Raw genomic sequence first — 19,649 nt, 5'->3', positions numbered from 1 at the left:
TTAAATAGATTTTACTAAGGGCTCTGAATTCTTAGCCCTTAATCATGACATATTCTAACCAAAAGGACTTTGATGTGTTTTTGTACTGAACCCTAAAGAAGAGGTGGCCCTTTGATAAGTAGCAATGTTCAAGGTAAGGGTTTAGCTATTCCCATATATGTTACTTTTCAGAATGCTAGCTTTGAAGAACCAAAATGCCCAAATGCTATTCCTTCTGTTTCACTTGACTTTCTTTTCATTTTTTAGCATGACCTCTGTTACAGAAGGTATGGGGAGGTTACAGTGGAAGGAAACACACATTTTAGTGCATTTTAGAATCAGTAATTTTTTTATTTTTTTTTTCTTTCCAGACCATTTCCAGGACTTGTGATTAACAATCGTAAGTATTTATGATACACTGATGACAAATGTATTTTTGTAACCTACCAAGATTCATTTTCTACATTGTGTTAGTGGCAGAGGCCTCAAGTTGTTAAGGTCTCTATATTGAACATGTGGAACATGTACTGAACACGTCTCTGAAGAACATCTGGAAACTTAAGAGGAAATTTTTGGTGTTTGAAGGCAAGACAGGAAGTGTTTTTCCTGGAACAGAAAAAATTGAACAGAAAATTTAGCATCTCAATCACAGTGTTAGTAACCTGTTCATGTGACAAGTTTCAGGATTTGCAGATTTAAAGATTGTCCTTGTATTGCATGTGAACCATTTTCATTGTGAACTAAAACAATGATCATGTTTAATCTTAGAGCTCTTGGAAGAAGCTGAAGCAGAAGCACCAGCACCAGCAGCAACCACAGGTGATGCAGAGTGTGACATGTGTCCTTGCAGGAGGGGTGGGGTGTGGAGTTCTGCATCTTATTGGCAGATGTCATTAGCACTCATGTCCTAGGTGTTAAGGTGCTCATGATGAGTCATTTCATTTTGAGAAATTGTGTGCAACACTTTAATAGCTGTTTAACATTACTGGAAAGTGCCTCTGCTTTCTTCAAGCTGTATCACTGGTGTTTTCCTTGGTGTGATTTTTGCAGATGGTGAGTGAGCTGGAGAGAAAGATTATTGGGGGCAACGTGTAAAGTTGTAAAATGGTGTAAAGGCAATTCAATATCCATTTATTAATATCTGCTTAACTCAAATGTGTGCATGTCTGCATGTACAGCCAAGTGAAGTTTGCTTGCATAGCTGGATGGAATTTCTGCCTGCTGCCAAGCTCTGTAACTAGACTGCACCTGGGACTGCACACACATCACCTATCCTAGTCTGAATGGAGAATTTAGCTTTGGGCTATGAATTAACTAAAGAAAATGTGGTTGGGCAACTTTGCTTTGATCCAGTACAGCTTCTAAATGTTCATATACCTTTTAAGAATGTGTACCCTAACTTCGTGTAGTGTGGGGAAAACTGCAATTGACTGAATAAATCATTATACAAAGAAACTGGAAAACTAAGAGAAAAAATCTGATAAACATTTTAAGAGTAAGGGACACTTGTATGATGAAAACTATTAAAAAGGAAATTACTGGCTCTTCTGTTTGGGTGTGGGAGGGAGGAAATCAGCTACTGGTGGTCTGTGAGCTTGCTGTTAACATCTGCAGTGTTAAAAAGGTTAAATGGTTTTCCCAGAACATGCTCACCTACAATCCATGCAGAGACAGTAGAAAACTCAGCATGGAATTAAAGCATTCTTGTCCTCTGTTATGCACCTTCCCACTCTCCCCCAAAGTACACATACTTAGTACACATACTAAGACAATGCTTAGGAGAAGTGGTGACTCTTTCTTTATGCTGTTCCAAATTTGGTGTATTCTGTGCAAATGCACATTATGTTCTGGGTCTTGGTGGTATGTCTGCCACAGTGAACCATTCTTAGAAGAGAAAGTGTTGCATAGTTAAATGTAATAAAAGTTTGGGGTGTATTTATATTTTGTTGCAGATTATAGGAAGCTACACAAATTTACCTCAGACAAAGAGATGAGTCTGATTGTTAAAGAAAAATTAGGTTCTTTTTTCAGGGAAAACTTAATTTCCCTAATCTGATTTATCTTGTTGAAACTATATTCATATTCATTTGACTGTATTTTTTTCATTTTAGAGCCAGCTAAACCAAACAAAATAGAAGTATCTCTAGGAGGTAAGTGTTTGTCTTCAGTTATTATCAACAAATATTTTTTAAGTAATGCTGAACAAAGTTGCATCTGTTCTTAAAGTCAGGTCAGTCAAAACCAAGAAAAGGTCTTTTATTGGTTCCTGGCACATTTCTTTATTTATACTAATATCATGCTGCATCATGTGAAAAATACTTAGCAGCAAAAATTAGTATTTAAATAATTTTATAATAATTTAAATAATTTTACAAAGAAGTTTTATGAATTCTTCATGGCTGGTGAGTCATGCCTATACATAGGCTCTGAGTAACTGTTCATATCCTGAATGATGCATCCAGTTATTCAGTGGAGTAGTTTCCAGAATTGATGCAAGTAAGTGATCATCAGGAACTCTGCATGCCATATTGGATTCGATACACTGTGTTGGGGGCACATGAGCGGAGTATTATTGTTCTTCTAGCACTTAAACTCTAGAAAACATCCAACTTTCCTATTGTCCAAGAATATATTTGAGTTGTATCCTTTTTAGATAGAAACATACAATCTTTTAGTTTGGAAAAGCCTTCTAAAAGCATCAAGTCAACTGTTGCCAGAGTACTGGCAAGCTCACCACTAAACCATCTCTCCAAGTGCCACATCTGCACAGCTTTTAAATGCCTCCAAGGACAGTGACTCCACTTCCCTGGGCAGCCTCTGCCAGGGCTTGACAACCCTTTTGGTGAAGAAGTGTTGTCTAGAACATAGATGCATGTAAGACCCAAGAAGCTGTAGGTTTTGTATCCCCCCATGTGGTTTTGCCTTAGAAATCCTGAATGGACCTGAGAGCTGGGATGTTGTTGTCTGCTGCGTGCTGTGCTCCTGTCAGTGCTGCCTTTGCTGTAGCCCAGCCTGTCAGCACGGCCCTGGCTGGCCATTGCTTGTCTCTGCTGTGGCTCCAAGGTGATCCAGGCTGCTGTGGGAGTTTGCTGGGGTCCTGCCTTTGTGCCAGGTGGTCCCGAGGAGGGTTTGCTGATGTGTTTGTGGCAGCTTGATGGCAACATAGCCAGCAGCCCTGGGATGATGGCTGCTGTGCATCAGCACTCTCCATCTCGAGATTCTCAACTTTGGCTAATTCCCTAATCCTGTTTTCATTGCCCCAAAAGAGAAAGCAGCAAATCTCAATGTTCCTTTCTTCTGTAGCTTTTTCCACGTAAACTCCCTTTCCAGTCTCTTTCTTCACTTTCCCTGTTGTGTCATTGAACTCTAAGCCAAGCCAAGTGAACATTCTCAACTAGAATGAGTGTTACAAACTGAGTTACAGGCTAACTCCAAGGGTTTTAAGTCAGTTTTTCTTGGAGTATGGACTGACCTGTTGCAGCAATCAAGACAGAGAGAAGGCAAGTGTTAGAGTCACAGCAGAGCTGAGCTGCAGATTTTAAGCTCAGTTAGGAAGGCTGGAACATTAAATATCTTTATCATGCCAAAACTCTGTGGGTTGCTGAAGCTAGATGATGCAGGAGAAGGACAGTTTTTCCTGAATACTGTCATGTGGAGGAAATTCAGCTGCAGGCCTTAAATGTGACGGTTAGGAAGTGGTAGAAAAGCATCCAAAATTGGCTTCAGACACTGTAACTACAGAAATGTTTTTGTGAAAAGGCATACAGTAGCTAAAATCACTTCAGATCTAGGCTGGAAGGTATAAAATGATTGTGGTAGAACAGCTTGGCTTTGTAGTGATGAATTATTCTCACCCCAAACCTTCTAAACAACTTCAGGGAAAAACCATTTTCCATCCAACATCATATTCTCTGCAGAAAGAACAGAATCAGGCTCTGGGTCATATGGACAGTGCTACACAGACACAAGATTCCTTTGATTTACCTCCAAGCATCCCTGCAATGAATAAAACTGTATCAAAAGGTGATGAATGCTTTAGCCAATGTGATTTTTTTTTTTTTTTAACATATCATTATGTCTTCCTGTATGATACTGTGCTTTGAAAATTAGCTAGGGTTAAAATTTGTTTGGGTTAGACTGAAATAGAATAATGCAGAAATCTGTATGTAGTTGAGAGAGAAGCAGTCCTACTAATACTGATTTTATTTCCATTCATTAAGAACTAGAGTGCTCTAAGAACCTAAGCTGCTTTACATTGCACTGGAAATGCTAATTTCCACAGAATCTGATTGCTGTGAATATACTTTTATTTATTTTTATTATTATTATTATTATTAGTTTAAAAAGATAATTAATTTTTTCATGTTTTTATTAATTTTTTCTTAAGTAGAGCAGTAACAAAATCGGTGGGGAAGCTCCACTTTTTTCATTCACTACTAATTTTTTAACAGATAACACAGAAACAGAAGAAAATTCTCAAATGAAGCAAGATCCAGACCTGATGTCATAGACCTCATCAATACTGGGTAAAAGAATTTAGTGTTTCTTGAAGTCAACACCTGTCAAGGAAGAATATTTTTATATTTTTGGCTGGGGAAAAGAGAGATGAAGTATAATACTAAATGTTAGAAGGTGCCAGTACTTTAGTTGTGAATTATTTTATGTGTCTTAGTTCTCACATGTAAGATGTCAGATGTTTTGCACTTTATTATCCAAATGCAATATAAACTACACTGTGTTCAAATTTGTGAGGAAATCCTCGAAAAATGTGGCCTAAAATGTGTGATGGTAATCATGTACCTCAGAAGAGATGTGAAGAAGCAACTGAAAGCTGAGGGAATTAGTGTTTATGAAAAGCTCTGACATGTTTGTTTGAAAAAGCATTGTTGTTCTTGGTAACACACATATATTTCTAAATTGTAACTGAGCAGGAAAGCTCTTTTTCTTTCTTTTTTTTCTTTTAATAAATTAAATTAAAAATTAAATATTTCTTTAAATAAATTAAGTTTTTATGAAAAGTTTAATTAATGCCCAGATGTCCAAATCTTTCTCTACTTTTAACACCCCTTATTCCTAAAAATTATGTTTTTGTGGTGGTGGAGAGCAATGTTAGCAATGCTATCACATCACCAAATCTAAAATGCTGACCTGCATGACTTGGAGTCTCTGTGCTTCATTCAAAGAAAACAGTAGAAATTCTTCCAATTTCAGTTTTTTGGTAATACTGAAACCCAAGCATCTTCCTCATTATGCAGCATTTGATAATTCAGCAGTTTGATTTGACTGGTATAAAGTTAAATGAAGCATTGGCTAGGAGAACCTGTGGGTTTCATTCCTGGCACCATCTAAATTTTTGGAGCTGAGGGACAGCCTTGTCCCTCCCTCTGTGCATCTGAACACAGCCCAGGACACAGAAGGCAGCATCAGGACAATGAAATGATGTGGTAGAAAGTTGCAGGAGCTGAAGAACCAGCATCCCAACTGTCTGTGCCCTGAGCACTACAGGCACAGCAATTGTGGCTTTATTAAATCAGTGAAGTCTGTGATGGAGGTTTTTTGTCATAAAATTGAAAGTGGCAGGATAAAATACACTGCAGGAAAAACGGATTTGTCATGGGATGCACTGCAGCCAGTGAGATATAAAAAACCATCTCATTTGTCAATTAAAGATTATAGAAATGTCTGAGCAGTGGCTGCACAATTTGATGCTGCAGTGGTTCAGAGTTTGGGATGCTTTAGGCCATCCACTGAATTTATAATAAAATAAATATTTCTTCTAAATTCTGACAGAGATCACTCAAACACACATTTAATCTCATATTTATTGAGAATAATATTCAGCTTCTGCATGCTTGCTGAATCTAGGCCTAAAGAAGTGAAAACTAAAATACAAACTGCTCAAAGTTGGAATAAGACACAAGGCTTCAATGAAACTAACTTACTTTTTAAATTTCTCTTACCTAGTCAGAAGCTTCCCGTTCTGAGAAGAGCCTGCTGGGCCTGTCCAGAGCTGTGTAATATAATTGTATAAGAGAAGTATCTTCTATACAAACCCTTTTGTACTATTATATAGAAATGTCTACTTTTTCAGCAGTTCTATGAATTGACCTAAATCAAAGAATCACTGTAGAATTGGAATGTCTGAGTTTACTTTGGAATATATATTAAGGACTAAATTTAATACAGCAATGCTGGGGAGATGGCAGGGATTTAAATCATCAGGGACTTAGCTGAGGCTGTCCACATTTTCCAATAAAGCTGAATTTCAGTGTACCTGAACACATCCTAGTTTTTGTAATGAAAAATTCCTGTAAAGAGTTATGTTTATTTACTTTGGAGAAAAAAAAACCTCCACGTGAATATTCAGCTATTATTTTAATGTATCATTGGACCACATTATTTGTATATTTTAGCAATTTTTTCCTATTTTATCTGTCACAATTCATATGTTTTTTTTCCTAAATAAAAGATGAACCGGTTCATTTGATGAATTCAAATGAATTTCATTTCATTTGATTAGTATGCCTTAATGAGATAGAATGGTCGGTATTCCAGTGGGTGGATTAGGAACCAACTGAAATTAAACCTCATCACAGTTTAATGTTCTGTTTATTGTTCTTTTAATTTAAAGTAGTAAGTCCATGTTATATCAGAGCATCACACAGTTTATATATGATGGGTTTGGTCTTGCAGTCTTAGTGTAGGCAGTAGTTGTGTGGATGTGTGTGTGTGAGAGAGCTTTTCTGCTGAAGGCTGTGAGGGATGCTCCTCTGTTCATCTAGAGCTAGTTATGGAAACATGCTACAACCTGCTCTAGGTCCTACTATGTCAAAAACTCGGAATATTCTGTGAATACAGCAATTAAATTAAGTTCCCTGTAGTCCTGGTTATGCAATATGTAAGATTCATGCACATCTTTTTTCTTTTCTTTTTTTTTTTTTTCAAATTTGTCCAGTTCTGGCTATATGATAATCTTTAAGAACACAGATTATTTGTAAAGGTTTCTCTTTTACTGCCATCAGTTTGAGATGATTACATTGTGCACAAATGGTAAATCATATTCCCTGATGAATAAATGAAGACATTTCTGATGTTTTTCATGGCTGTCCATGCAGTACACAGTTATGCCTTTTACAACAAATCAAGTCCTAGCAGTAATTCTGTAGGCAGGTAGAACATGCATCAGAGGATTGGGAAAGTTTCAAAAATCAGACATGACAACTGGTTTCCATGGAGGCAAGCACCCATTCTAATACTGGCTTCTGTGTATACCTTCAGCAGCTTCGGTCCTCATGCTATGATTGATGGTACTGCATCATTTTCTTTTCAAATGTGCATTAAAATTCAGTATGATACTGTATAATATTTAAGGATTTTAGCTTAACTTAATAATTTTCTCCCATATAAAACTCACAGTAATTTTCCAGGCTGTTTTCCTCCAGAGAAGAGAAGCATTAAGGTATTTATTTTCCTCTTCCAAAAATCATACGTTTTCAGTTATGGGATTTCCAAATCTAAATTAAGTTTTGTTCTCGGTCATTTAGATTGTGCCAACATATTATTCAAGGGTAAAAGCTGTTGGCTATTTTTAGTTTATCTGACAATTAACAAATCTATAGCACACCAGGCAGGGTTATAAAATAGATCACTAAAGCTTGGAAGGTTAGACAACACCAAAAGGAAACCTATTAAATATGTTTGTAAGGAGAAAATCTTATTATAAAGCATAGTAAATTTGAAATGTTTTTCCCTGACTCTTCATAGTAAACTGTTTCTGAAGAGGATTTGTGCTAATGCATACACTGTACAATATTCATGATAATATTTACCTGGACTTCATCACCTTACAGTATTGATGCTTACAAATGCAGATACAGATGATAAAACCCTATATCTGACTGAACACACTTTGTAATAACTGGATAATGGCAACATAACAGTTTTGTCACCTTCCATTTGATGATTAATCATAATTCCTTCAAAGAAAAGAATATACCATGCAGAGGAAAACCCAAGGCATAGACTTCTACATCCCTGTGCTGTGCCACACATCCTGCAATTAATGTCAGCCTGCAAGGATAGCCTTGTATGGAGTCCCAAAACTATAAATCATGGAAAACAAGCAGATTCTATGTAAGTATGAAAACCTAGAGTGAAAGTTTGAAATAAGTCTAAAATCTTGAATTTGACCTTTTCTTTTACATTTATGCAATTTGTATAGTTATTATCCCTAAAAGTCTTGTAAAATTCTTAGTATTCTGAAGTTCCTGTAAAACCTAACTGAAACAAGAGGATGTTTCCTTTGATAGTTTAGAATTAGTGGCCCCCCAGCCAGCCAGTGGAGAAGTGATTGAAACTACTTGTGCAACTGCTGTTTGGAGATCTGGGACTCTTGAGGTGACAATTTATTTAAGGATTTTATATAAAATAAGAAGATTTTATATATTTAAATAGATGAGGACTTAAGGATTTTTTCTATTTAATTCTATTTACTTGAATCACAAACCAAGTAAGACAAACTGTTTCTTCTGTTAGTTGATTTTCTCATGGTTCTGAAGCTGATTTATTTTCTGTTTCTAGAGATAAGTTATAAAATTGTAACTTCTAAGTAATGATCCTGTGGCTTGCCATCTTGAGATCTTGTGTTGCTGGTGATCTCATCTGACAGCTCCTGGATATGAATGTTACATCTCCAGTGACATGGGATAGATCCATCACTGGCTGGTGGGGCTAGGCTTGTCAAGCTGGCTGAAAAGCCTTATTTGAGCTAGGCTCGAGTCATCCTGTCTGCACAGAGGATGACAAAGAACACTTTGCAAGTTTTTAACAGAAGAAGGGGGAACTGTGACAGCTACAGCTGGTCTGTAGCTGCACAGATAAACTGGCCATAGCAAACAACTCGACCAACCTGGCTTGTTAGAGAATAGATGTAAACAAGTTCCTGAGTGAGGCAATGACAGGTTGTATTCAAACTCAAACGGAACCCTGGCCAATCCCACTCAATTCTGAATGCAGATATCTGACTGGCCAGTGAGCTGGGCACAGTTAAGACCCCAACCAGTCAAGTGTGTGAGCGTGGGAAGTGTGAAGCCTCTATAAAAGGAGGCATCCATCAATAAACTTTGGTGTTGTCTAATGAACTCTGTGTGCTCAGCCACGTGCCTGTCTCCCAAACAGTGACAGGCACTGTCCACATGAGAACCACCAATACATTTGCCTGCTGCTCACTTGAACAAACATTCTGAACTAATGAACCTCTGGCAGGGACCAGGTTTCACTGCTTCTGGACATTTTTAGAATGGGGAAATGAGATCATGCAGCTTTCCTCAGGTTTTAAGCTGGCTTGACTTCCCCTTCTGAAAAATTAGGATGGTTCATCCCTTCATTACTCACAGCCCTCTTTAGGAGGCACTTTTAGCACAGCTGCCTGCCCAGCTGTCTGTTGCCAGTGGAGTCGTTAGTGCTCACTCAAAATGAGGGCACTGTCACAGCAAAGGAGCTGGGAAAATAAATAATTCCAGGGTATTGCCTTGTCAAGTGTGTTACAGCGGAGTGACTTTACTTAAACTTTGTATGGAGGAGCTGAAAGAAAAATGAAGTGAAAGTGGTTGCAATGGTTTTGCTGGAAGGACTGGAGTCCTTACATGGTGTGCATCATGAATGGCCTACTGCTGGGTGGGCAGAAATGCTGATGGGTGTGTTGGCACTCAATGCTGAAGGCTCTTTTCGGTCTCAGACATTCTGAGTTATATCCAGTTGTGAGAAATTTGTCTGGCAAAATAATTACACCAATATTTATACCTTTGTCTTGGGTTGCAATGCAAGATGTATTATAGTATGTATTCTATTGCCATCTGTTAGTACCAGGTGGGGCAGTGTTCTTTATCTCTTTCATGACCCATCCCTCATAACTCCAGGGAATATCTTCTGTTAATGGGCCATTGAGTCTCACTGCAGGAGTGATAAAATTCCATCATCCCACTGGGAGATGCTCCATCCAGGGGGAGGAGCCAAGCATTCCTACCTGGATATAATCTGAGATTTGGAACACCACAGGCAGCCTTTCTCCACTGGATTACCAGAGGAAGACCAGACCCATCTATACCATCACTGGACCTTCAGAGGAAAGCTACACCCTTCTACAGGATCACTGCTTCAACAGAACCACGTCTGTCACTGCAGGAGGACAGCAGCCACCATTTAATGGAACTGTTACCAACACTGACCAGCAGGGTGTCAGGTTGTATTCTGACTCTGTCAGTGGTTTGTTTTATACTACTGAATTTTAATTTTCCTAGTAAAGAACTGTTATTCCTATCCCCAGATCTCTGCCTGAGAACCCCTTGATTTCAAAATTACAGTAATTCAGAGGGAGGGGGTCTGCATTTTCATTCTGAGGGAGGCTCCTGCCCTCCCTAGCAGACACCTGTCTTCTAAACCAAGACAAGATCCCAGCCTTGTTTCCCAAAACATGAATCAGTTAATGAACTCAAGAAACTTCCATTGTGGTTTGACACTGGCCAGATGCCAAGTACCCACAAAAGTCGCTCACTTGCCCTCCCCTGCCACAGCTGGACAGAGGAGAGAGAAAAAAATTAAGGCTTCACGAGTTGAGATAAGGACTGGGAGAAAACACTCCAAGGGCAAAACAGGCTTGGCTTAGAGGTACAAAGTTAATTTGTTACTAACAAAATTAGAGGAGGATAATTAGAAGAAAAATAAATCCTTAAAAACACCATTTTTCTCCCAGCCCCTCTGTCCTTTCCATCAACAGCACAGGGAGACAGGGTGTGAGGGTTTTGGTCAGGTCATCACCTGAGGTTTTCTTCTGTTGCTTTGGGAGAGGAGTCCTTCCCCTGTGAGACCATGGGGTCCCTCCCACGGGAGATGATTCTCCAGGAACTTATCTAATGTAATACAAACAGCGGTCCTCCCGAAACTGCTGTGGCATGGGTCTCTCCTCCCCCAGGCTGCAGCTCTCCAAGGACAGGCTGCTACAGCCTGGAGGCCTCTCTTGCTATCGGGTCTCCCACTGGAGCACAGCCTCCTCCAGGCATTCACCTGCTCCATCCTTCCCCATGGGCTGTGGGTGAATCTCTGCAACCCTGTGGATCTCCATGGGCTGCAAGGCACAGCTGCTTCACCATGGTCATCACCACAGCCTGCAGAGGAATCTCGGCTCTGGCACCTGCAGCACCTCCTGCCCCTCCTTCCCCACTGACCTTGGTGTCTCCATGTTTCCTTCACATGTTCTCACATCCTCCTCTTCTCTGGCTAGGAAAAACCATGTGTGCCCCACTTCGTTTCGATTTGCTTCTTAAATATCACAGAGGTGTTGCCATCATCTCTCACTGGCCCAGCATTGGCCAGCAGCAAGTCCATCTTCAGAGCCATCAGGGATCGGCTCTGCCAGACATGGTGGAAGCTTCCAGCAGCTTCTCACAGAAGCCACCTCCGTAGCCCCCCTGCTACCAAAAGCCAGACTGTGCAAACAGAACTTAGCTTGTTCAGATGGGATGTTCCTCTTCTGAGAATTTTCTTCTAAAATCGTGCTCCTTGCCACGTATTAGCTGTGAGACATTTGATGGGACACTCAGCAGTGTATCACACACAGTTACAGGTGGTGTTTCACCGTGAGCTAATCCTTCACGGACAGTGGCATCTAAAACCTCTCATTTCTCACATCACAAAATGAAGAATGAGGAAACTGAAAGAAACATGTAAATTAAGTGGTTTCCAGTAATGTACTGTCTGTAATGCAGCTCTAAATTTAGTACAAACAATTGTAATTATGAAATTAGCTTTTATGAAAAAGTTTATGGTGTTCTGCATAAGCAGCAGTTATCTGGTGACTAACAGAGCAGAATCCAAATAGCCCTGGATGGATCTGTTTTAGTATCTGTGGCTGTGTAATTTTGCCTTGCATGTAGGGAAGTCCCCATGTTAAAATAGTAAGAAACCAAATGCAAATGACCTGCAAAAGCTGCAAGTTCCACACCCAAGTTCCAGGGGAGGGCTACTGTTAGTATTTAATGTTTTTAATGCAGCCAGAGGAAGCTTTTTTCTTTACAAGCTAACAAGGGCTCACCTCCTCCTCATTTGTGGAGCCGCTGGAGGGGCCGGGCTGGGAACTTGCTACGGGAAACACCGACTCCATACAAACCACAGTGGGTAAACAATTCTGGGTGATTGCAGCGGGAGTTCCGCTTCCCCAGGGCTTTAAGAAGAAGCAGAGCAGTGCCAGGGGAGAGGAGAGCAGCCAGCCAAGCAGGAGCAGGGTCCGGAGGAGAACATTTCGGGCAGGAGCAGCAATGGGGGACGCCTTCATCCGACACATTGAACTGCTGGGCTACGAGAAAAGGTTTTTCCCCAGCCAGCACTATGTGAGTACTCAGAAGCGTTCTGGCATGTGAGGATTGAGGACTGGCCAGGGTAAAATGCATGGCCAACAGATTTCCTTAGATAAATTGACTGAGGGTCTAAATCCTTCCTTTTAAGGGGGTCATGGCTGATAACATGAGCTGGAGGCAGCAGGAGACTAAAATGTCCTGAACACACAAGAATTCAGGCACCTCCTTTGCAAGCCATTGGTTACTTTGCAGTCTTAGAAAGGGCTTTTTCCTCTTTGTTTCCCACCCACCTGCATGTTTCTGTCCCCTCTGTTCATTCCAAGCTCCCCTAGTGCCCAGTTTATTTGCTGGCAAGGTAGACCTACTCGCATTGGGGTGGTAGAAGGAAAATATTCAATTTTATCTGAAACTGGACTGTCCACAGGGCTTCCCGGGCACAGTGGGGTGTGGTGTCCCACTTGCTTGCAAAACTGCAGCCTCTGCTTTGCTCCTCAGGTCTACATGTTCCTGGTGAAGTGGAATGACCTCTCTGAAAAGGTCGTCTACCGCCGCTTTACTGAGATATATGAATTCCACGTGAGTCCTCCTGGGACATATGGGCTCGGGGTGGGGAAAAGGGAGGGTGAATGCCATCTGAAATTGTCTCAAAGCAAACCTGGTTCAAAACAGGCTCCTGGGACCAGTCCTTCAATCTCTTTTGCCACCTGCAGCTGGGAGCCATTGGCTCTGTGTCCCTGGGTAGAGTGCCAAGGTGTGGGATCTAGCCAGCACGTGCTAGTGGCAGCAGGGCGAGCACCAGGAAAAGAGTCAAGCTAGAGGAGTGGGTGTCACAGAGTGTTCCCCTGGTTCTGTCCTCACTCTTGTGCCTGGCTCTGCTCTGCAGAAAGCACTGAAGGAGATGTTCCCCATTGAATCCGGGGACATCAACATAGAGAACCGGATCATCCCGCACTTGCCAGGTGAGGGGGAAGCACTGTGTCTGGGGGGTGAATAGAAATAGCAGCTAGTTGGGAAATTCCCTGGGGGTTTGAGCTGTGCTGGCTGCCTCCCAGACAAGTGTGTGGTGCAGTATTTCCTGTACACCAGGCTTGAAATCAAGACTCCAGAAAGATGTGAGCAGTGGCAGTGGTTCTTCCCAACACTCAGCAGCCCTGCAGACCCCATCCTTCCTCACTGAAGGCTGGGCACCCCAGAGGCACGTCCAGAAGAATCAGCTGTGACCCCTATGACCCCTGGCTGGTGCAAAGTGTCTGGTTTTGGGGAGGCTGAACTGAGTGGAGCTGAGCTCAGCCCTCTTTATGTCACACCATCACCGGTGTTGGCTTAATGCCCTTATGGCAACACAGATACTTTGTAAGAGGAAAATTGCAATATGTCTTCAGTGACAGAGAATGAACTCCTGAACCAAACAGCTGATGTTTCGTGTCCAAGCAAGGTGCACATCAGAAAACTTCCCCATTTTATTTAATTTCCTGCTTTGAAGGAAGCAGAAGGGAGTCTGAAAAAGAGCTGCAGTTGTGTTTGACATCTGTGGAGAAGGAGTAAGCCTGCACAAGGCAGCAGTGTGGGTGCCAGGCTGGGAGGGGCTCCACTGCAGCTGGACTAACACCACCATGCTTCCTTCCAACCTGCTGCCCCCACCATGCTGGGGCTGTTCAAAGCATCCTTATTCCATTTGGGGAACTGAGAGCATTGGGGACCAGACAGGTGTCAGACTGCTGGGAGGGGCAGGGGGTGCCACTGACCACACAAAAGCAACCCCCATCAAGCAGTTCAACTGCTTGGGGTTGGGATTGCCAGAAGTATTTTAGAGCTCTGGAGTCAAGAACACCATAAGCAGTGGGATGGGGATAAGCATATCTACTCTGACTGCAGGCTGGTCCCCTGAGCCCCTCCTGGTACCCTGGTACATCTGCTGTATTTGTGGCCCAGCAGCAGGGCTTAGTCTGAACACATATGTGGAAGTTACCCTAAAACTGAAATAGGATCAAACAGGATCATTTCTGGGCTTGCATGAGCTGTGCTCCATAAAGCTTCACCTTATTTCGCATTGCAGTCATGCAGCACTTTGTGGCCAGACACACTTGGCAAAGTGGGCAAAGTTAATGATCCAGAGTAGTGTGCTTGGAAAGTATTAAAAACAAGTTGTTCTGATTTTTCTGAGCCCTTTTTCCTCTCCCCCAGCCCCAAAGTGGTTTGATGGGCAACGCTCAACTGAGAACAGGCAGGGCACACTGGCTGAGTACTGCTACACACTGGTCAACCTACCCCACAAGATCTCCCGGTGCCTGCATGTGGTCAACTTCTTCAAGGTCCGTCATGACGACATGAACCCTGTCACAGACAGCCAGTGAGTCCAGCTGCCTGCTGTTTTGAGGGAAATCCTGCATTCCTGGCTTTGGATGCTGGCAGTAGCCTGCAGGGAGGGTGTCACTGCTGATGGATAGGGCTGGTTGGCATTGAGCTGCCTTTGCTCTGACCTGTCTAGGATCAAGAAGCCTGAGGTCTTCCTCCTGCCAAAGGATTCCAAGAAAAACCTCACTGGTAAGAGGTCGAGGGGTGCAAGTGGCTGCTTCAGCAGCAGCAAAGCCTGCTCAGGAGGGAGGTTGTCATGGCAGATACCCTCACCAAGAGTACAGTACCTGTGCCAGAGCTGCAGCTCTTGGGAAGCCAAATCCTCAGGGGAAATGAGTCATTGTCCTGAAATCCAGCTGGTTTGGGGCTGAAAGAGGCTGGGAGAGCACTTTGGGCTGTCCTGGGGCTGCTTTTAGCCTGTCTGACATAGGGTGTTTCTGGTTGGGGGCTGGAGGAGGGAACATCCCTTACTTCTCTCATGCAGACATCACAGGCCCCATTGTCCTGCAAACGTACCGAGCCATTGCTGACTATGAGAAGAACTCCACATCTGAGATGGCTCTCAAAGCTGGGGACATGGTGGATGTCGTGGAGAAGAGTGAGAATGGTATGTGTCCATCCCCCTGGAGAGCCCCTGAGGGTCAGCCCACTCCCTGCCACAATTTCAGCAGGAATGAGTACTTCCCTTGCATCTTGTGTCCAAAAACAGCCTGTGAGCTAGTTATGGTAGTGAAGGGTGAGGGGCAGTTCTAGAAAACTGTACAACATCCTGGCCATGCCTCAGCCTGTGAGGTTTCCTGCCCAGCATGAACGGGTCAAGTTCTCTGTTTGCAGCATGTCAACAGAGATTGGTCCCAGCACTGTCCCTTTAGTCCAGGACATGGAGATGCCTGCACCTGCCCTGGCCAGGACAGACCCAGTGCCAGTCCCCACAACAGTCTCTGCTCTTGCCCATGGTTGCTTTCTTTGCAGGCTGGTGGTTTTGTCAATTGAAGAATAAACGAGGCTGGGTACCTGCTGCCTATCTGGAGCCACTGGATGGTCCTGATGAGTCTGAAGAGCAGGAGCCTAACTATGCAGGTAAAATGCTGGGCTGTGGTGTGTGTCAGAGCACAGCCCACTGCAGCTCTCCACTGAGATGGCTCACTGCAAAGCTGGGCAATTCAGACTGAGCAGGATCACTGGGGATGCTGCTGTAGGAACTGCCAGGAGGAATAAATCTCATGGCTTGGTGCCTCAGTGTCAGCCTTGGGAGCTTCCCATGACCTGCAGCTCAGCATTACATTTGTGTTTTGGCTGATGTTTACCCAGTGGCCATGCTGAGCTGGCTGGGTGAAGGCTGAGGTGCTGGGTTAGCAGAACAGCATGGTGCAGCATCCAAATCAGGCACAGGCATTCACAGTGCTTCGCCTCTGTGCAGTTTTTGTCAGGGCCCAGCCATGCTCCCTGCCCTCTGCATTGCCCTGCCACGACAGCAGGGCTTTGTCACGTGGAGCAGAGGAAGGATTCTGCAGACTTGTACCAATTGCTCAACAGGCTTCAGCTTTGTGGGTTTCACAACACTGGAACAGGCTCTATTAGGACAACACTTCCTTCTGCCTTATTTCACCACCCGAATTCTGAACACACTTTTGAGCAGATAGGTGTGCTTCCTCTGCTTGCACCCAAGAGCTTTCTTCTGGAGAGATGGTGAAGGGGCTGGGATTACCCATGGGCAATGACAAGACTAGGAGAAGTCTGAATCCAAACCTGAAGCAGCCTGAGTCTTGCCTAAAATGTAGAGTCTCATAATGCTGTGGTGCCTCCTCTTCTCAGTGGCTTGGGAGGTTGAGCCCCCATCCCTGAGGTGTCAGCACATGATCCACCATCCCCATTCCATGTGTAGGTGAAGCATACATCGTCCAGAAAAGCTACACTGCTGTGGAAGAGGATGAGCTGACCCTCAAGGAGGGTGATACTATTGAAGTTATCCACAAGCTCCTTGATGGCTGGTGGGTTATCAGGTGAGAGATGCCATGAACAGGTCAGGTGAGCAGCACTCAAGCAGAGGGAAGGGAGCATCCATGGTTCTCCACATCAGGGCTCTGAAAGCCATGGTGAATGTGGTGCCACTGCCCAGCACTTTCTTTTGCAGGGCTGCTTCTCAGAGTCTGTTCTTTGCCAAGTATTAAACATTGCAGCTGAAGATTCCTCTGCTGAGGGCTTCAGAATTATCCAAGAAGGAGGCAGATGAAAAAAAAAATTTAAAAAAAAGCATCTGTTATTTTAGCTCTAATTGTTCTGGCACATTTTGCTTTGCTTTGTAAAACCTCAATTTTCATCCCAGCTGCAAGTAACATGACAAGTAACCCTCTTGGCACCAGCAAGGGATAGGCATGAACCATGACTCATGGAATGTCCTGAGTCGGAAGAGTTCAAGGCGAGGTTGGAGGGGGTTTGGAATAACCTATTCTAGGGAAAGGTATCCCTGTGGCAGGGGATGTGAATAAGGTCCCCTCTAACCAATCCATTCTGTGACCACCCACAAGAATGATCAAATTTCTCTCCTGGACTGAGGAGGTGGTTGCAGAGCCACGATTGCAAGTGATGTTATTTTGTGTTGCACTGCAGGAAGGATGAAACCACAGGTTACTACCCCTCCATGTACCTGCAGAAAGCTGGGGAGGTGAACACCTCTGTGAAGAGTGAGCTGAGGAACCGGGGTGCTCCTCCACGGAGGTAGGAGAAGCTCTGTGTAGAGGGCAGAAGAACCAGGGACCTCAATTTTGTGGCCAGGATAGGTGCTGTATGTTCATTCATCAAAGAGCTATAGATCATTTCTGGGGCTTTCGTGGATAAACCTCATGCCCGTCTCATTCTTCCAGCCTTAAGTCCAATCTTCCTCCCCAATCCCTATCATTATTTTCCAGACTTGTGCTCAGGGTTCACCCTTCAATGTTTGCTTGCAAAGCATCATCCAGCTGCCTCTGAACACACCGTAGATTGTGTCTCACTGATGGCTGCCCTCAAGGTCTGGCATCCACCAGGCAAAAGCCAAAAGCAGAAATTGGGGTTTGGCTGAAGCAGAGGAGGAAGTGTGGGGAAAGAAATGTGTGGTGTGAGAGCTGCCAGCATGAAAATGGAAAGTTTTATTTCTCACTCCTTGCAGGTCCACCATCCGAAACATAAAGAGCATCCACAAGCAGGGCCGGAAGCAAATCAGCCAGGAGACCTATAGGAGGAACAGCAAGAAGTACATCCAGAACCGGCGGAACATGAGGGGAAATTCCCAGAGCAAGGCCAACGTCATCAGTAAGTCTCAATGAACTGGAATCCTGCAGGCATGACCCATGCCCCCCACCAGTGCTGGCAGCTGGAGCAGGATGGCACACTGAGGTCACACCTTGCCCATCTGCCCTTTTCCCGTGGTGAAAGTCTGTGCAGGGAGGGGTTTCTTTCAATGAGTTTTCTTACCCCTGGCTGTAGGTCAGACAGAGCAGAATACAGTCCTGGAAGGCGGTCAGCCCACTTTTGGGACCTGTGCTTTCCTTTGTGCGCCCAACCTCCCCCATGATAATGCCATTACCATTGCAATCACCATGTATGTTAGCTGTCAGCAGAGCCCCCAGAAGGAAGCGTTGCATGAAGAGTCTTAGAGTTATAGAATTCCATTTTGGTAGGAAGGGACCTTAAAGACCAATTTGTCCCAAGCTTCCGCCTGATCAGCTCCAAGCCTCATCCAGCCTAGCCTTGAACACTTCCAGGCACAGTGCAGCCACAGTTTCTTTGGCAACCTGTGTCTCACTACCTTCACAGGAAAGAATTTTTTCCTAATATTTAATCTAACCCTAGCTTCTGATGGTGTGAAGCCACTCCCCCTGGTCCTACTGGTCCAGGCCCTTGTAAATAACCTCTCTTCACAAAGAAGGAGAGGTAAACATTTAGATCTGGGAGTCCTCATGCAGTATCCATGACCTTCCCAGAGCTAAAGATGGGCAGACCTCACGCAAAACTAAAGACAGGCTTTCCCTGAGCACAGGTCCCAGCTGGGCACTGGTGAGTGCATCCTGAATCCACGACCTACAGGAAGACCACTAACTGCAGCAGGGACAGGAGGAGAGGCAGGAGCTTTGGTGGCTATTATGTAGGAAACTGCTGAATGTCCATGAGGGTGGTGTGTGGTGGAGAGCTCTGACCCATCTGTATATCTTTTTTTACTTGCAGTTGAGAAAAATGAGCCAGAGGACAACAAGCCCAAGGCTCAACCTGCTGTTCCTCCCCGTCCCAGCAAAGACCTCATCCTGAACCGCTGCACTGAGAGCACATGGAGGAAGATCCTGTGAGGATCCTGTGAGCCCCCACACCAGACACCCAAAGCTTCATCTCCTCCAGCTTCTGTGCAGCTAGGGCTCAGAGCCAGACCAGGGATCCAGGAGGATCTGACAGCCACCACAGGCCAGGGAGGCTGCTGGCCATGTCAGCCCAGCCCAGTGCCCATCCTCATCCTCATCCTCCACCACAGCCAGCCCAAGGTGTCCTGATAGCACTTTGAGGAGGGACCAGCGCTACTCTACCAGCTCCTTATAACCACCAAAAATCCTCATCTACAGCTGCCCTTCTATTACCTCTTTGTATTTTGAATTGTGTTTTTTTGTTTTCATCAATAAAGGAAAGACACTTTATAGACCCAGAGGAGCACTGTGGGCATGGCGGCAGGACAGCAGTTCCTCCCTGGTGGATATTGGGCAAGGGTCTCTTGCAAAAGATGCTGGCAGTGAGGAGCTTTAGTTGGGGGGATGAAAGGGCAGCAGCTTCCTCGAGGGCTCAGTGTTGAGCCAGGGCTGCTGCTCCCGCGGAGTGTGGCGGAACGGGCCCATGGGGTTACCCCAGAGCCAGCGCTGCCATCGCTGGGCCGGGCGGGGCTGGCTTGGCCGCGGTCTCGCTTTGGGTTTGGGAGGGGTCTGGCCCTACGTGGAGGTTTGGGTC

At 44.2% G+C, this 19,649-nt stretch overlaps 2 protein-coding genes and 1 long non-coding RNA gene across 54 annotated transcripts in view; 2 read left to right on the top strand and 1 right to left on the bottom strand.

Annotated features, from left to right (window-relative positions):
- The window catches only part of GTF2I (general transcription factor IIi), a 47,308-nt gene extending 40,832 nt beyond the window's left edge, over positions 1-6,476 (top strand). For 28 of the 50 annotated variants that reach the window (XR_015278431.1, XR_015278429.1, XR_015278427.1 and 25 more), the window contains 5 exons: positions 351-379; positions 748-798; positions 2,091-2,129; positions 4,431-4,505; positions 5,944-6,476. Coding sequence is in view for 21 of the 50 variants with exons in the window: in XM_086859113.1 (XP_086715239.1) it covers positions 351-379; positions 748-798; positions 2,091-2,129; positions 4,431-4,489 (178 nt within the window). In the remaining 29 variants the exon portion in view is untranslated. Of the gene's footprint in view, positions 1-350; positions 380-747; positions 799-2,090; positions 2,130-3,896; positions 4,003-4,430; positions 4,506-5,943 lie in introns of all 50 variants that reach the window. The other 22 variants (XR_015278406.1, XR_015278408.1, XR_015278415.1 and 19 more) reach the window with 1 other exon arrangement.
- A 4,157-nt stretch (positions 6,477-10,633) lies between these two features.
- Positions 10,634-17,895, bottom strand: LOC147649596 (uncharacterized). Its single transcript, XR_015278440.1, has 3 exons — positions 14,284-17,895; positions 12,068-14,213; positions 10,634-11,686 (listed from the first exon to the last, which is right to left on the bottom strand). It is a non-coding gene; the product is annotated as an uncharacterized LOC147649596 (long non-coding RNA).
- On the top strand, positions 12,229-19,350 carry NCF1 (neutrophil cytosolic factor 1). 3 transcript variants are annotated; one of them, XM_023939054.2, is made up of 11 exons: positions 12,229-12,362; positions 12,825-12,905; positions 13,213-13,288; positions 14,514-14,679; positions 14,818-14,873; positions 15,169-15,291; positions 15,657-15,764; positions 16,570-16,687; positions 17,295-17,402; positions 17,833-17,975; positions 18,888-19,350. In XM_023939054.2, the coding sequence occupies exons 1-11, from the start codon at positions 12,291-12,293 to the stop codon at positions 19,004-19,006; spliced, it is 1,170 nt and encodes a 389-aa protein (XP_023794822.2). In that variant the 5' UTR covers positions 12,229-12,290; the 3' UTR covers positions 19,007-19,350. The 3 variants fall into 3 exon arrangements, with proteins under 3 accessions (XP_023794822.2, XP_086715300.1, XP_086715301.1); XM_086859174.1 differs by having other exon boundaries at positions 12,258-12,362; positions 15,139-15,291; XM_086859175.1 differs by lacking the exon at positions 15,169-15,291 and having other exon boundaries at positions 12,258-12,362.
- Positions 19,351-19,649: the final 299 nt, after the last annotated feature.

This window comes from Cyanistes caeruleus, chromosome 21 (genome assembly GCF_971803275.1).
Source record: "Cyanistes caeruleus chromosome 21, bCyaCae1.hap1.1, whole genome shotgun sequence".
In the NCBI taxonomy this organism is placed as follows: Eukaryota; Metazoa; Chordata; class Aves; order Passeriformes; family Paridae; genus Cyanistes; species Cyanistes caeruleus.
The sequence above is the reverse complement of the archived record's forward strand: the minus strand, read 5'-3'. Positions and strand labels throughout refer to the sequence as shown.

Bases quoted from the DNA above. Each gene is read 5' to 3' on its own strand.
- NCF1 (XM_086859174.1), top strand. From the start codon at position 12,291: ATGGGGGACGCCTTCATCCGACACATTGAACTGCTGGGCTACGAGAAA. The intron at 16,688-17,294 runs GTGAGAGATGCC...GTTGCACTGCAG, and splicing joins GATGGCTGGTGGGTTATCAG to GAAGGATGAAACCACAGGTT. The intron at 17,976-18,887 runs GTAAGTCTCAAT...TTTTACTTGCAG, and splicing joins GAGCAAGGCCAACGTCATCA to TTGAGAAAAATGAGCCAGAG.